The sequence below is a fragment of the Coregonus lavaretus genome (assembly GCF_964263955.1).
Source record: "Coregonus lavaretus genome assembly, chromosome: 29".
In the NCBI taxonomy this organism is placed as follows: domain Eukaryota; kingdom Metazoa; phylum Chordata; class Actinopteri; order Salmoniformes; family Salmonidae; genus Coregonus; species Coregonus lavaretus.
The window spans coordinates 757,862-771,119 of NC_140016.1; the positions used below are offsets into that span (position 1 = coordinate 757,862).

Genomic DNA, 13,258 nt, shown 5'->3' on the forward strand with positions numbered 1-13,258 from the left:
TAGTTCACTATATAGGGAACAGGGTGTCATTTCGGACACATCTTTTGGTTTTTTAGAAGGGCAGAAAAGTGCCCGGTTGGTTAGAATGATATCAAACCTCTTTTTTTTTTACTTTTAGAAAATATCTGTTCTCTCTAGGGCTTACCCCATTTTAGTCAACTGGTCGATTGTTTGGTCATGGGTCCACAAGACACCTGCCTGATTGGCGCCTGTCTCAGTGCGGAGGCCATGGGGGATGACGCAGTCCATCACTGGAACACGTGTGACACTGAAATGTGTACATGGTTGTATTATGTAAATATATATGGTTGTATTATGTAAAAATAATGGTGCAACACTAAATCTAATATTTTATAACAAATGCACTTTCTCCTGCGTTGGATACAGTCGTTGTCCGTGGATCTGACGTAATCTTCAGTGCGCCGTAAAATTGGTGCCTTTCCGTTGGTGCCTTTCCGTTGGTGCCTTTCCGTTGGTGCCTTTCCGTTGGTGCCTTTCCGTTGGTGCCTTTCCGTTGGTGCCTTTCCGTTGGTGCCTTTCCGTAAGTTACTATGTGCATAATAGCGAAGTGAACGGAGGCAGCAGCTGAGACGAGAAAACAGCCTTAGCCTAATTGTCTAACGAAATTAAGGAGAGGAAACCCCAACTTAATTAGGTCTATAATCAATAGCCTAACTGTTGAATGTGCATGGCTTTATGAATCATCCATATACGGTGCCTTCGGGAAGTATTCAGACCCCTTGACTTTTTCCACAATTTGTTAGGTTACAGCCTTATTCTAAAATGGATTAAATAAAAACAATTTCTCAGCAATCTACACACAATACTCCATAATGACAAAGAGAAAACAGGTTTCTATAAATGTTTGCAAATGTATTAAAAACAAAAAACAGATACCTTATTTACATAAGTATTCACACCCTTTGCAATGGGACTCGAAATTGATCCCAGGTCCATCCTGTTTCCATTGATCATCTTTGAGATGTTTTTATTGACAGGCACACCCCTGTCTAAATAAGGTCCCACAGTTGACAGGGCATGTCAGAGCGAAAACCAAGCCATGAGGTCGAAGGAATTGTCCTTAGAGCTCCCGAGACAGGATTTTGTCGAGGCACAGATCTGGGAAAGGGTACCAAAAAAATGTCTCCAGCATTGAAGGTCCCTAAGAACACAGTGGCCTCCATCATTCTTAAACGGAAGAAGTTTGGAACCACCAAGACTCTTCCTAGAGCTGGCCGCCCGGCCAAACTGAGCAATCAGGGGAGAAGGGCCTTGGTCAGGGAGGTGACAAAGAACCCGATGGTCACTCTGACAGAGCTCCAGAGTTCCTCTGTGGAGATGGGAGACCCTTCCAGAAGGACAACCATCTCTGCAGCACTCCACCAATCAGGCCTTTATGGTAGAGTGGCCAAACGGAAGCCACTCCTCAGTAAAAGGCACATGACAGCCGGCTTGGAGTTTGCCAAAAGGCACCTAAAGACTCTCAGACCATGAGAAACAAGATTCTCTGGTCTGATGAAACCAAGATTGAACTCTTTGGCCTGAATGCCAAGCGTCACGTCTGGAGGAAACCTGGCACCATCCCTACGGTGAAGCATGGTGGTGGCAGCATCATGCTGTGGGGATGTTTTTCAGCGACAGGGACTGGGAGACTAGTCAGGATCGAGGGAAAGATGAACGGAGCAAAGTACAGAGAGATCCTTGGTGAAAACCTGCTCCACAGCGCTCAGGACCTCAGACTGGGGCGAAGGTTCACCTTCCAACAGGACAACGACCCTAAGCACACAGCCAAGATAATGCAGGAGTGGCTTCGGGGCAAGTCTCTGAATGTCCTTGAGTGGACCAGCCAGAGCCCGGACTTCAACACGATCGAACATCTCTGGAGAGACCTGAAAATAGTTGTGCAGTGACGCTCCCCATCCAGCCTGACAGAGCTTGAGAGGATCTGCAGAGAAGAATGGGAGAAACTCCCCCAAATACAGGTGTGCCAAGCTTGTAGCGTCATACCCAAGAAGACTCAAGGCTGTAATCGCTGCCAAAGGTGTTTCAACTAAGTACTGTGTAAAGGGTCTGAATACTTATGTAAATGTCATATTTCAGTTTTTTTTTATTATTAATAAATTAGCGAAACTTTCTAAAAACCTGTTTTTGCTTTGTCATTATGGGGTATTGTGTGTAGATTGATGCGAAAAAACAAAACAAAAAATAGAAACTAGGGTGGCGATTTATAATCTAAGCTGTTTAATAAATCACGGTGGGATCATCTCCATTTTAGGACACATTTAGCCTGCAGGGCAAGGGTGATATGAATAGATGATTCTGTTGGACTAGACTGGGGTTGAAGCCAGAACCACCAAAGCTTGTTTGAAGAGGGAGAAAGTCATGTAATAATTGTCACTCATTTTAAACCAGTTCTCATGGGGGCCGGCGAAATCAGACCCAACAAATTTTAATTGTAACCATTTTTATTTAAAAAATATATGTTTTAAGAAAAAAAGATATTTTTTTTAGTTTTGCAACATCTTTACCCACTTTACAGATGAAATGGTCCATATTACAATACAGCAGGAAACGGGGAGGGAAGAGGAGAGAACAGCATTCATTTGGCCCAGAGGTTATCGGGGAGGGAAGAGGAGAGAACAGCATTCATTTGGCCCAGAGGTTATCGGGGAGGGAAGAGGAGAGAACAGCATTCATTTGGCCCAGAGGTTATCGGGGAGGGAAGAGGAGAGAACAGCATTCATTTGGCCCAGAGGTTATCGGGGAGGGAAGAGGAGAGAACAGCATTCATTTGGCCCAGAGGTTATCGGGGAGGGAAGAGGAGAGAACAGCATTCATTTGGCCCAGAGGTTATCGGAGGTTATCGGGGAGGTGGAGTGAGAGCAGGGCTTCAGAATATGACAAGATAACAACCAAAAAAACTAACTTGACAGAGAGAGCCGGAATGTGAAAATGGAGGCATGTTTCTACAAATTGTGAATTCATTTCAATCACTTATAACAAGCTGTAATCTTTAACAGTTAGATGTCAAATGTTTGCCAACACTACTTTCCTTCCCTCTCAAAAAATATACTACTATTCACTCTCTCCCTTGTCCCTGTTATCCATCCTATTCATCCTTGTGCCATTATTTAGAAACAAGGCTTCTGTTTTTATCTGAATAACATTAAGACTGAAGTCAGCTTGGACTGGTTTCTTGGAACATGCAAGACGTTTCGGAAGGGACAGTTCTTACCCTTGATAGAAAAAAGTAAATCAAAATAGTTTTTTCCAGAGACATCAAAATGGGAATGCGTGACATGGCTTAGTTTGGGAAAAAAAACTACAATGGAACAACAATTTGAATTAAGACTCCAAAAACCTTGTCGTCTGCTGTTGTGTGGATGGATGGTTGGAACACATGTTGCCTCCTGCTTAGCTCTGCTCTGCTAGTAAGATCTAGTTTCTACATCGGCTCTGGGTGCGTCCCAAATGGCACCCTATACCCTTAAGAAGTCAACGTTGTCCAAATTAGTGGACTATTAAGGGTATCTGTTGCCATTTGGAACATACCCTCCTCTCTCCGCCACTAGAGTTGTCTTGTAGAACACGAGTATTGTTCATGATCTGATTTTTAATTGATTGAATAAGAACTTAAGCCCTATTTTTCTCCCGCTCTCTTTTCTGGGAAGTTGTCAGCGTGTTTAGGACTCCCAGTGAGACATTGACACTGACCGGGACTGCGTACCAAATGGCACGCTATTGCCTTCTGAAAAAGCATTGGGTTAGCGTGGCTGTTAGCTTGGCTCCGTCAGAAGATGGCCTGTTTCAACACAGATGATGACACTTCATAGCACTCTCCAGGAGCCCCCATTCCCAATCACTTAAATCAAGACTCTCAATCAATTCTAAAGCATTTCCAATCTTTGTAGATGGATGACTTAAAAATACCCCTTCTCTCTTCTAATAGAAGTTGGCCAAAAGCTGCACAACAAACCGTGAGTCTTGAGCCTGTGCCAATTCCTAAACTGTCATAATTAACTTTAGCTCACTCCCTCTCTCTTGCTTTCTTTTTCATTGATTGAATTATAATTGTAGTTTTTCTAGGAGGGGAGCAGTAATTGGTTTTGCTGCCACATTGCCAAGGTGATGTTTACCTCTCCTCTCTCTCTCCCTATGCTGTCCCAACCCCAAGGTGATGTCACTCAGTTTGTCATCCTGGGGTTCGTCCCAATTGACACACTATCCTATATAGTGCACTACTTTTGACCAGAGCCCACAGGACACTGGTCTAAATTGGTGCACTGTGTAGGGGATAGGGTGCACAACTTCTCCCTTCTTCCTCTCCCTGCCCCCCCTATTCCCCTTGGTTGATCTTTAGCCCCATAGAATAACATTACCTGCCCAGAAGGATGCTCATTCCCTCAGATAAGCCAAGACATGACCCCCCTGGTTGCCCCGCTATCCTCCCTACCACCCTACCTCTATCTTTCATCGCTCTCTCTCTCTCTCTCTCTCTCTCTCTCTCTCTCTCTCTCTCTCTCTCTCTCTCTCTCTCTCTCTCCTTCTCTCCTTCCCTCTATCTCTCTCTCTCTCCTTCCCTCTATCTCTCTCTCTCTCTCCTTCCCTCTCTCTCTCTCTCCTTCCCTCTCTCTCTCTCTCCTTCCCTCTCTCTCTCCTTCTCTCCTTCCCTCTCTCCTTCCCTCTTTCTCCTTCTCTCCTTCCCTCTCTCTCCTTCCCTCTCTCCCTCTCTCTCCTTCCCTCCCTCTCTCTCCTTCCCTCCCTCTCTCTCCTTCTCTCCTTCCCTCCCTCTCTCTCCTTCTCTCCTTCCCTCCCTCTCTCTCCTTCCCTCTCTCGCCTCTCCCTCTCTCTCCTTCCCTCTCTCGCCTCTCCCTCTCTCTCCTTCTCTCCCATTCTCTCCTTCTCTCCCTGCTCCCTCTCTCTCCTTCTCTCCTTCCCTCTCTCTCTCTCTCCCTGCTCCCTACCTTCTAAACGGAGCACAAAAATATGTGCAGAGGGAGGGGCTAAGAGGGGAGAGCTGCAGCGGCGGCTGCTTTAGTCTGATGCTAATGCAAATCCTCTCTGTGCTGCATACCAATGTGTCCTAAACCTGCCTCTCAGCTTCCTCTGCTTGAGCCCCAGCCTTAGCCGCTCTCCTCTCCCCTCTGTTTGCTTATCACAGGAGCTGCATTTGCTCTCAGGGGGGAGGTTCTCTACAGTTTAACGTAGGGCTGCGAAGGGTACTTATCTGTGCCTGTCCCCCCCCCCCTCTCTCTCTCCTCCTTTCTGCCTGTTTTTCTCTCTCTCCTTTCATTCCAGAAAAGGGAAACGTGAGAGACTGTCAGGCCAGGCTGACAAGAGCAGGATTTGTGATATGGAGATAAATGCCCTAGTTGGCTGTGTTGAGTGAAGGATGTTTCTACCGACTGACTGGCAGCAGTAGCGAGCAGAATCTTGCTGGATCACTGGTGTGGGCGACAGAATATTAGATTATTTTTGCCTGTCCTTAATTGGTTCAATGTTGATCCTGTCAGAGCTGATTATGGTCTGTGTTTCTACTGGCTGGGAGCTCGAACACGACTGGGAGTCCTCCTGGGACAAATGTATTTTCAGGATGAGAGACACTGTGCAGGGCAGAATGGGTTTTTCCATTGTTCATCATTACTCTTCTCTCTCGCTGTCTCTCTGTACTAGCTAGATATCGGCTACTTCCAGAATCTTCTACTTGTGTGTGGATGTTGGCCCCTGGCCTATATTGCATCAGTAAACGGCGGTGGAAATTGGTTAAGCTGCGGCTACCGTTGCTGTCAGTGAGGATGCTGGCATCTGTCTGCGGGTCGTCGCACTGATCCCTTTTAATACCACAGTGTGGCCGACGATGTAAAGGGCCTGATACATCTCCACCACCACGTCCCGTTTCAGAGAGACTGTTTGGTTAAAGGGAGTGTTTACATGTAAAGGGCCCTGATACATCTCCACCACCACGTCCCGTTTCAGTGTAAAGGGCCCTGATACATCTCCTCCTCCACCACGTCCCGTTTCAGAGAGACTGTAGACTGTTTGGCTAAGCAGGTACTGCGCCTTATTGGACGTTAACCTTTCCACGGACAGTGCTAAGCTTTTAGATTTAATGGGAGGCAATGGCCTTTATTGAATCAAATTTAAATCTGGAAACAAGAAGGCTATCATTTGGTGTTCACTGAACAGAATGGGAAGATCCTGTTTGGCTCCAGGGAGAGACGGAGAGAGGGAGGAAATGCACGTTTTGAAACATAAATAGCAACCAAGTAATGTGTAGCAGATTAGATTTTCTGTTGGAGATTTAATTCAGATTGTGACATATAAATAAACATTTATTCAATATTCATAGTCATTTACAAAAAAAAAAAAAAAACCTAACAATTGTGAATAATACTTTTCATTTAATAACCAACCCCATTTAATCACCACTGTACCAACAGGTGATTGTGAAAGTGACATACTGTGGCTACCGTGCGTCCTTAAGAAATCTGTCATCGTAATCCGTGTTCCTTTCCGACACTGATTCCCCTTTTTAATAATGATATCATGATGTAGACCACCATGTCTCAGTAGCTGTAAGAGGTTCAGTCTCCAGACATTTTGGCTGAAGATTTAATAATAATCTCTGTGCTGCGGAATATGGTGACTAATAATAATGTGGTGACACATCTCTCTCTCTCTACCGTTTTCCCTTTGGAGACTGATTGCCCACAGCTTGATATGAACATTCATAGAAAAATAAATGTGATTATCTCTACTACTTCATACATGTTCACTGTCCGTTCCACTCACCAGTCATCCACTATCCCACTCGATATACTCATCTCATTGATTTCTCAAAGCTAGCGAGTAGAAATTATGCTTTTTTTGTTGTTGTTGTTGTTGTATAAACTCGGGAGAAAAGCAAAAAAAATAAACCCTGTATCATTTTGAAATGGTCAGAAATGGTAAACACCCCATATGCTGCTGCAGGAGGAATATACATAGTTTATACTTCACACTCTTTGTAAGGCAGCTGCTGACACTTGCACTGCCCGTAGCCGTTGATGATGACCAGCGCTCCCTCCTCGTGGCTGGGCTCGTACTCGTTATAGGGTACCTGCGTGGCCAGGTCCGCCATTTGCTGCCGCTGCTGGGTCCTCATCTGGCGGCGGTTCTGCATGGCCGAGCACTGGCGTATCCTGCGCATGGTAGGAGGGCAGCACTTCCGTGAGATATACACAATGAAAATAATGAGGAAGAAGGAAAACAGAAGGACCATAGTTCCAATGATCACCCTCTGGGTTAGGACCGTGTTGTCCGTCTCCGAGAAGTCCTCCGTGACTCCCACCGCTCCGCCGCCGCCCTCCACTGTCGTGGCGGAGGTTGCCAGGGCGGTTGCCAGGGCGGTGCGTGGCGTGGCGGTCGTTGTCGTTATTGTCGTAAAGCGCCCAAAATCCAAATAGAAGTCCTGCGTGGGTGTCTGCTGCATTATTCCAAACAGCGAGCTGGTGGCCTCCGCCGCCGTTCCCGTCGACGTGTCCGTGGCCGTCGACAACGCGCTTGTGGTCAAGACGACCGGTGGCGGCGCCGTAAAATTCGGACAAAGCTGGAATCCATAAACGGCATCCAGTATCTCCTCGCCCTGGGCGTACTCGGGGGTGTGGCACAGGATGGAGTGTTCCCACCTCCCCTTAAAGGTGCTCAGCCAAGTGGCCAGGGAGCAGATCCGTTTGGTACATTCCCAAAGGTTGCTGGACAGCCCCACGGTACCTAGAGACAGCCACATATCCATGACCAGAGGGTCCAGGCTGTCTAGCTTGTTGTTATCCAGTAGGAGGATCTTCAGGTTGGGCAGCGTCTCGAACACGTCCGGGGTCAGCACCCGGATCTCGTTCCCTGTGAGGTCCAGCTTCTCCAACGTGGTCCAGGTCCACTCCATGTTGCAGGTCAGGTTGGAGATCTTGTTCCACTGCAGGTAAAGGAACTGCAGAGCCACCAGGCGGGGGAAGTGGGCCAGGTTGATCTTAGTCAGCTGGTTGTGTTCCAAGTGGAGTTCTCTGAGCTTAATGAGGCCAGCGAAGCCGTTCCGGGCCAGGCTCCGCAGCCGGTTGTTGGACAGACCCAGGTACTCAAGGCTGCGGCAGTCCCAGAAGGCCCGGACGGGGGTGGTGCGCAGCGAGTTGGAGCGCAGGTGGAGGATCTGCAGCTTGCGGAGGCCGTGGAACAACTCAGGCTCCAGCGCAGTCATTAGGTTGAAGGACAGGTCCAGGATCTGTAGGTTGATGAGGTGGATGAAGGTTGTGTTTGGCAGCTTGGTGATCCGGTTGGAGCTCAGGTTGAGGTCTTTGAGCTTGTAGAGCCCCTGGAAGACGTCCTCCTGCACCGTGGTGATCTGGTTGTGGTCCAGGTGGAGCCAGGTGAGCTGGGAGAAGCCATAGAACTGGTCCGGGCTGAGTTCAGCGATGCTGTTGTGGCGGAGCGACAATCCCAGGGCCCCCCTGTCAACGCCGTCCGGGGGCGCTTCTAATCCCTGGGTGTCACAGTAGAACTGCTGGTCCTCGCATCGGCATTTCTGGGGGCAGGTTGTGCATGACGCAGGAGACAGCAGGCACAGCAGCATGCTGATCACACACAGGCACAATGCCGTTGGTGCAGGTCCCACCAATGGCCACCTTGAATGGAAACCTGGGGGGTTTAAAGATAATAATAAAAATCAACCAAGGGGAGGGAAAGCTGATCTGTCAATGTTTTTTATTTTATTTTTATCCTCCCTCTAGTCTTCCTCTAGCTTCGTCTACCTTCACACACTATCGATCGCATATCATCACTGCTATGAACATGAGTGTTCAGAGTTTACTTTGACGGCAAGCAAGGAAGGAAGGAAGGGGAAAAATCTGTTCTGTGTTTGAGAGGATGTTACATGTGAAGCTAATGTGTTGATACGTGCAGCAGTGATGAGGACTTGTCATTCTCCTCCCATCGTAATGGGTTATGATCAGACGAAGAAGATCTGCAGGTTATTTTCCTTTTTAAATGATTTCTCATTCTTCGTCTCTCTGCTTCTATAATCATTATACCTTGTGATTCAGTAGATTTTAAAAAATATATATAAGTTCAGTTTACTCTCAACATTCTTTAAAGGATGTGCCATGCCAATGTAGAGTTTTTTGAAGGATGTGCCATGCCAATGTAGAGTTTTTTGAAGGATGTGCCATGCCAATGTAGAGTTTTTTCCCGTACTGTTATACAACATGTCAGTTGGTCGTTTAATTTAATAAAAATATCACGACTTGACTACACCCCCCCCCCCCCCCCGCAATAGAGAAGGGAAAGAAGAGGAGGATGACATTGGAAGTAAATGGAAAAGCCTTGAATACCCCTATTAGCCCTCAGCCCCTCCTTTTCACTCTGTTTCCTATTCAGGTCCAGACTCTCTGGATAAAAGAGGATAACTTACCCATTCTTTTGTGCACATCGGAGGCTGCATTCAACTGTCCTTTTCCGCAGCAGACTCCCGAAGCAGCCAGATGGAACACAGATCCAAACAGAGAAAATAAAAGCCCTTCTGAATCACAAAAGGAACCGGGCTCTTCTCTTCCTGAAAGAATAAAGCAGCAGCGATGCTCTTGAGCCCTCCCAATTGAAACAAAATCACAAATCCCATGTCCCTGGTTGATGATGATGTCGGTTTCTAGTAGTCCTCTTTGCCTCTGTAGTTTTAATCCCACATTATCAAAACGGCTGCATTTTTATTATATCTTAGTTTTTGGTTGATGATTTGCGTCCAAAGCGCCCTGGCTCTGAACACAGCCGGTCTCTGCTGCTCTCCCTCAGCCTTTTGTTCCCTCCTTCCTCCACACTGCAATGATGTCAGCTCAATTGGTTAATTGAGGATCAAATGGTCCCCCTCTTGGCTGGTGGGGGGTCCTCTACGTCCCCTCACCATCCAGCCCCTAACTTGTTGATGGCAGGGAGACCCGGCAGGCAGAGACCCGTTGGGTTGGTCGGTCCGTGGTGTGTGGTGGCCAACACAGCCAACTGCAGCGATCAGTGAGTTGGAGGGAGCTGCTCTCCTCCTATGTGCTCTGGGCGTTCAGGAAGCCAGCTAACAGTGGCAGAGAGAAAAGAGGAGCCGAAAGCCGGGGATGTTGGTCTGCTTTTGTTGCAGCCACTCACCACTACAGAGTGGTGGCAGCCTGGCGTCGATAATCAGTGCTGTTTCCTCTCTCTCTCTCTCTCTCTCTCTCTCTCTCTCTCTCTCTCTCTCTCTCTCTCTCTCTCTCTCTCTCTCTCTCTCTCGCGCGCTCGCACTTTCTCTACTGCTCTCTTGCTTGCTCACTCGCTTGCTTTCCACCTTGCGCACAGTGCTCACGAGCCTCATTCCCCCTCTCCCTCTCCACATCTATTTTTCTTTCGTCTTCCGTCCTTTCCGCTGACTCGTCACCATCAGAATATTGATATCTCCAACATGTTGCGGCAGCTCCCTGTTGAAACCAACCAGGACTGTAAATCTTAACCTTGCCTGCCTGTTGTCTGACTGGCTGTATATCTACAACATACACACGCCAGACATAAAGAAAATATAATTATTAAACAAATGGCCATTTTTATGAATCCCTGGACTCCCAGAGAAGAGAGTGAGGGAGGGAGGGGGTAGAGCAGTAGAAATATGCTGCAAAGCCCCCTTGGTTGACCTGAGCAGGAGGTGGGTATGCTATAGTCTGGTCAGAAGGAGGCCATGGGTCTCCTCCCACCCCATCCCATCCCATCCCTTCTTCTCCTCTGTCTCTCCTCTGTGGGAGATGGGTCTCCTCTCCTCCCACCCCATCCCTTCTTCTCCTCTGTCTCTCCTCTGTGGGAGATGGGTCTCCTCTCCTCCCACCCCATCCCTTCTTCTCCTCTGTCTCTCCTCTGTGGGAGATGGGTCTCCTCTCCTCCCACCCCATCCCTTCTTCTCCTCTGTCTCTCCTCTGTGGGAGATGGGTCTCCTCTCCTCCCACCCCATCCCTTCTTCTCCTCTGTCTCTCCTCTGTGGGAGATGGGTCTCCTCCCACCCCTCCCCATCCCTTCTTCTCCTCTGTCTCTCCTCTGTGGGGGATGGGTCTCCTCTCCTCCCACCCCTCCCCATCCCTTCTTCTCCTCTGTCTCTCCTCTGTGGGAGATGGGTCTCCTCTCCTCCCACCCCTCCCCATCCCTTCTTCTCCTCTGTCTCTCCTCTGTGGGAGATGGGTCTCCTCTCCTCCCACCCCTCCCCATCCCTTCTTCTCCTCTGTCTCTCCTCTGTGGGAGATGGGTCTCCTCTCCTCCCACCCCTCCCCATCCCTTCTTCTCCTCTGTCTCTCCTCTGTGGGAGATGGGTCTCCTCTCCTCCCACCCCTCCCCATCCCTTCTTCTCCTCTGTCTCTCCTCTGTGGGGGAGGTTCTCTAAAGATGGGTCTCCTCTCCAGTGTTGTGTTATAGATGCCAACCTGTTAGCTCAATGGTGTTTATGACCTTGTGTGTGTGTGTGTGTGTGTGTGTGTGTGTGTGTGTGTGTGTGTGTGATACTTCAACTTGATTTGTTGTGATAGTAGTGGGTGGGTCCCAGACAGACCACTCCCCCATCCCCCTCTATCCCACCAGACAGACCACTCCCCCATCCCCCTCTATCCCACCAGACAGACCACTCCCCCATCCCCCTCTATCCTACCAGCCGTCCCATATTGTTCTGATGTATTTACAGTACAGTATAGGCTCATCATGCATATTTCAACACATTCTCTTCTCAACGACCAAGCATCTGTCCCAAGTGGCACATTGGTCCCTATATATAGTGTACTGCTTTTGACCAGAGCCCTACGGGCACTGTATAGGCAATAAGATGCCATGAGTAGGGTGCCATTTGGACACATTCTATAGTTCTCCTGTATCTTCTGTCAGCAACACCTGGTTATCTTGTTGGCTGCTCTGTCTCTGAACCCAACCGGTCGGAGGAGTTAGGTGGAGTTGAGTGTGTGGATTGTTTTCATAGTGGAGGACCGGAGTTTGACAGTTTTATCATGTGCTCGCTGAACGCTTTTCAGGGGTGAACTTTTCATTAGGAGCCTGTTAAATAGCCTGATAATAATAGCATGGGATCCTCCTAGCTAGCCTTAATAATAGCATATCATTTGGCTGTCTAGCCTGTTTGCTAACCTGTTAATTGTTAGCATAGCATTGGAACAGTCTGATAATATGCAGTGTTAGTGGATGCTGATGACAAGCCAGCCAGCTCCAGTTCAGTGTATTTATTCAGTTCTATTAACAACCTGCTCCTCTCCTGTAGCCTGTCACAGTCTAGTACTGCGACCTTATCTTTTAATGACTTGATCCCTCTCCCTCTCTCCCTCCGGATGCGTCCCAAATGTCACCCCTATTCCCTACGCAGTGCACTACTTTTGACCAAAGTCCTACGGGCCCTATTTTGGGAATCTCTCTGCAGTCAGGCCGCATTAACTCTTTCTGATTACATCACGACACGTTGAGGTATTCATTTCTTCTTTTCTCACTCCGTGGTAGAACACGACTTGTTGTGATGTCACCTAGCTTCGCGGTCTGCTCGCGTCCTCCTCTGTTACGAAGGTAGATTCTATCTGCATCCCAAATGGCAACCCTTTCCTTATTTAGTGCGCTACTTCCCTATTGGGCCCTGATCAAAAGTATTGCACTGCAAAGGGAATAGGGTGACATTTTGGATGCACCCTCTTTCTCCCTGTGAGATTCATTCACAGTGTGAGAATGAGGGAACGAGAGAGAAAATTCCTCCTGTGCCGTGTTAGCTCATCCTGATCTCAATCTCCAAACACCCTTAGATAGAACAGAACAAGGAAATGACTAGAGCGTTCTGCGCAAGGTGATTGGTCGGCCAATTAAAACCTATAGAACATCTAGGCATGGTTTGGCGCAGTAGGAGGTAGCTGCCGTGATCATTAGGCTCCACACAAGACACTTTATTTCCGTTGAGTTGATATCCCTCCTCAGGGAAACTCAACGAGAGCGGGAGAGAACGAGAGATGGATGAGCGATATCTGTACTGTTCTCTCCCTGACTAATCATATCTGTAAACTGTCTGTTTTTAGTTGGGCTCTAATGGTTTTAAACAAACAGTTGTTCGTATGTCTGGCCTATCTCACTCATATCGCTGTATTATAAATGATTGTCTTCTTAAGGCGTGTGATTCATCCCTCAGTGACTTTCAGCCACCTCTTACCCTTGGTCTCTGTCTCTGTGGAAATAGTCATTACCAGTCAGTAGGTCT

The 13,258-nt window shown here is 47.9% G+C and overlaps 2 protein-coding genes across 6 annotated transcripts in view; one reads left to right on the forward strand and one right to left on the reverse strand.

The window, feature by feature from the left end:
• ctnna1 (catenin (cadherin-associated protein), alpha 1) overlaps positions 1 to 13,258 on the forward strand; it is a 216,551-nt gene that overhangs the window by 92,553 nt on the left and 110,740 nt on the right. The gene's annotated exons all lie outside the window — the stretch shown is intronic.
• On the reverse strand, positions 6,989 to 13,241 carry LOC311104697 (uncharacterized protein; the record flags this gene model as incomplete). Its single annotated transcript, XM_084146578.1, has 3 exons — positions 6,989 to 8,667; positions 9,440 to 9,493; positions 13,211 to 13,241. The coding sequence occupies 3 exons, from the start codon at positions 13,239 to 13,241 to the stop codon at positions 6,989 to 6,991; spliced, it is 1,764 nt and encodes a 587-aa protein (XP_084002704.1).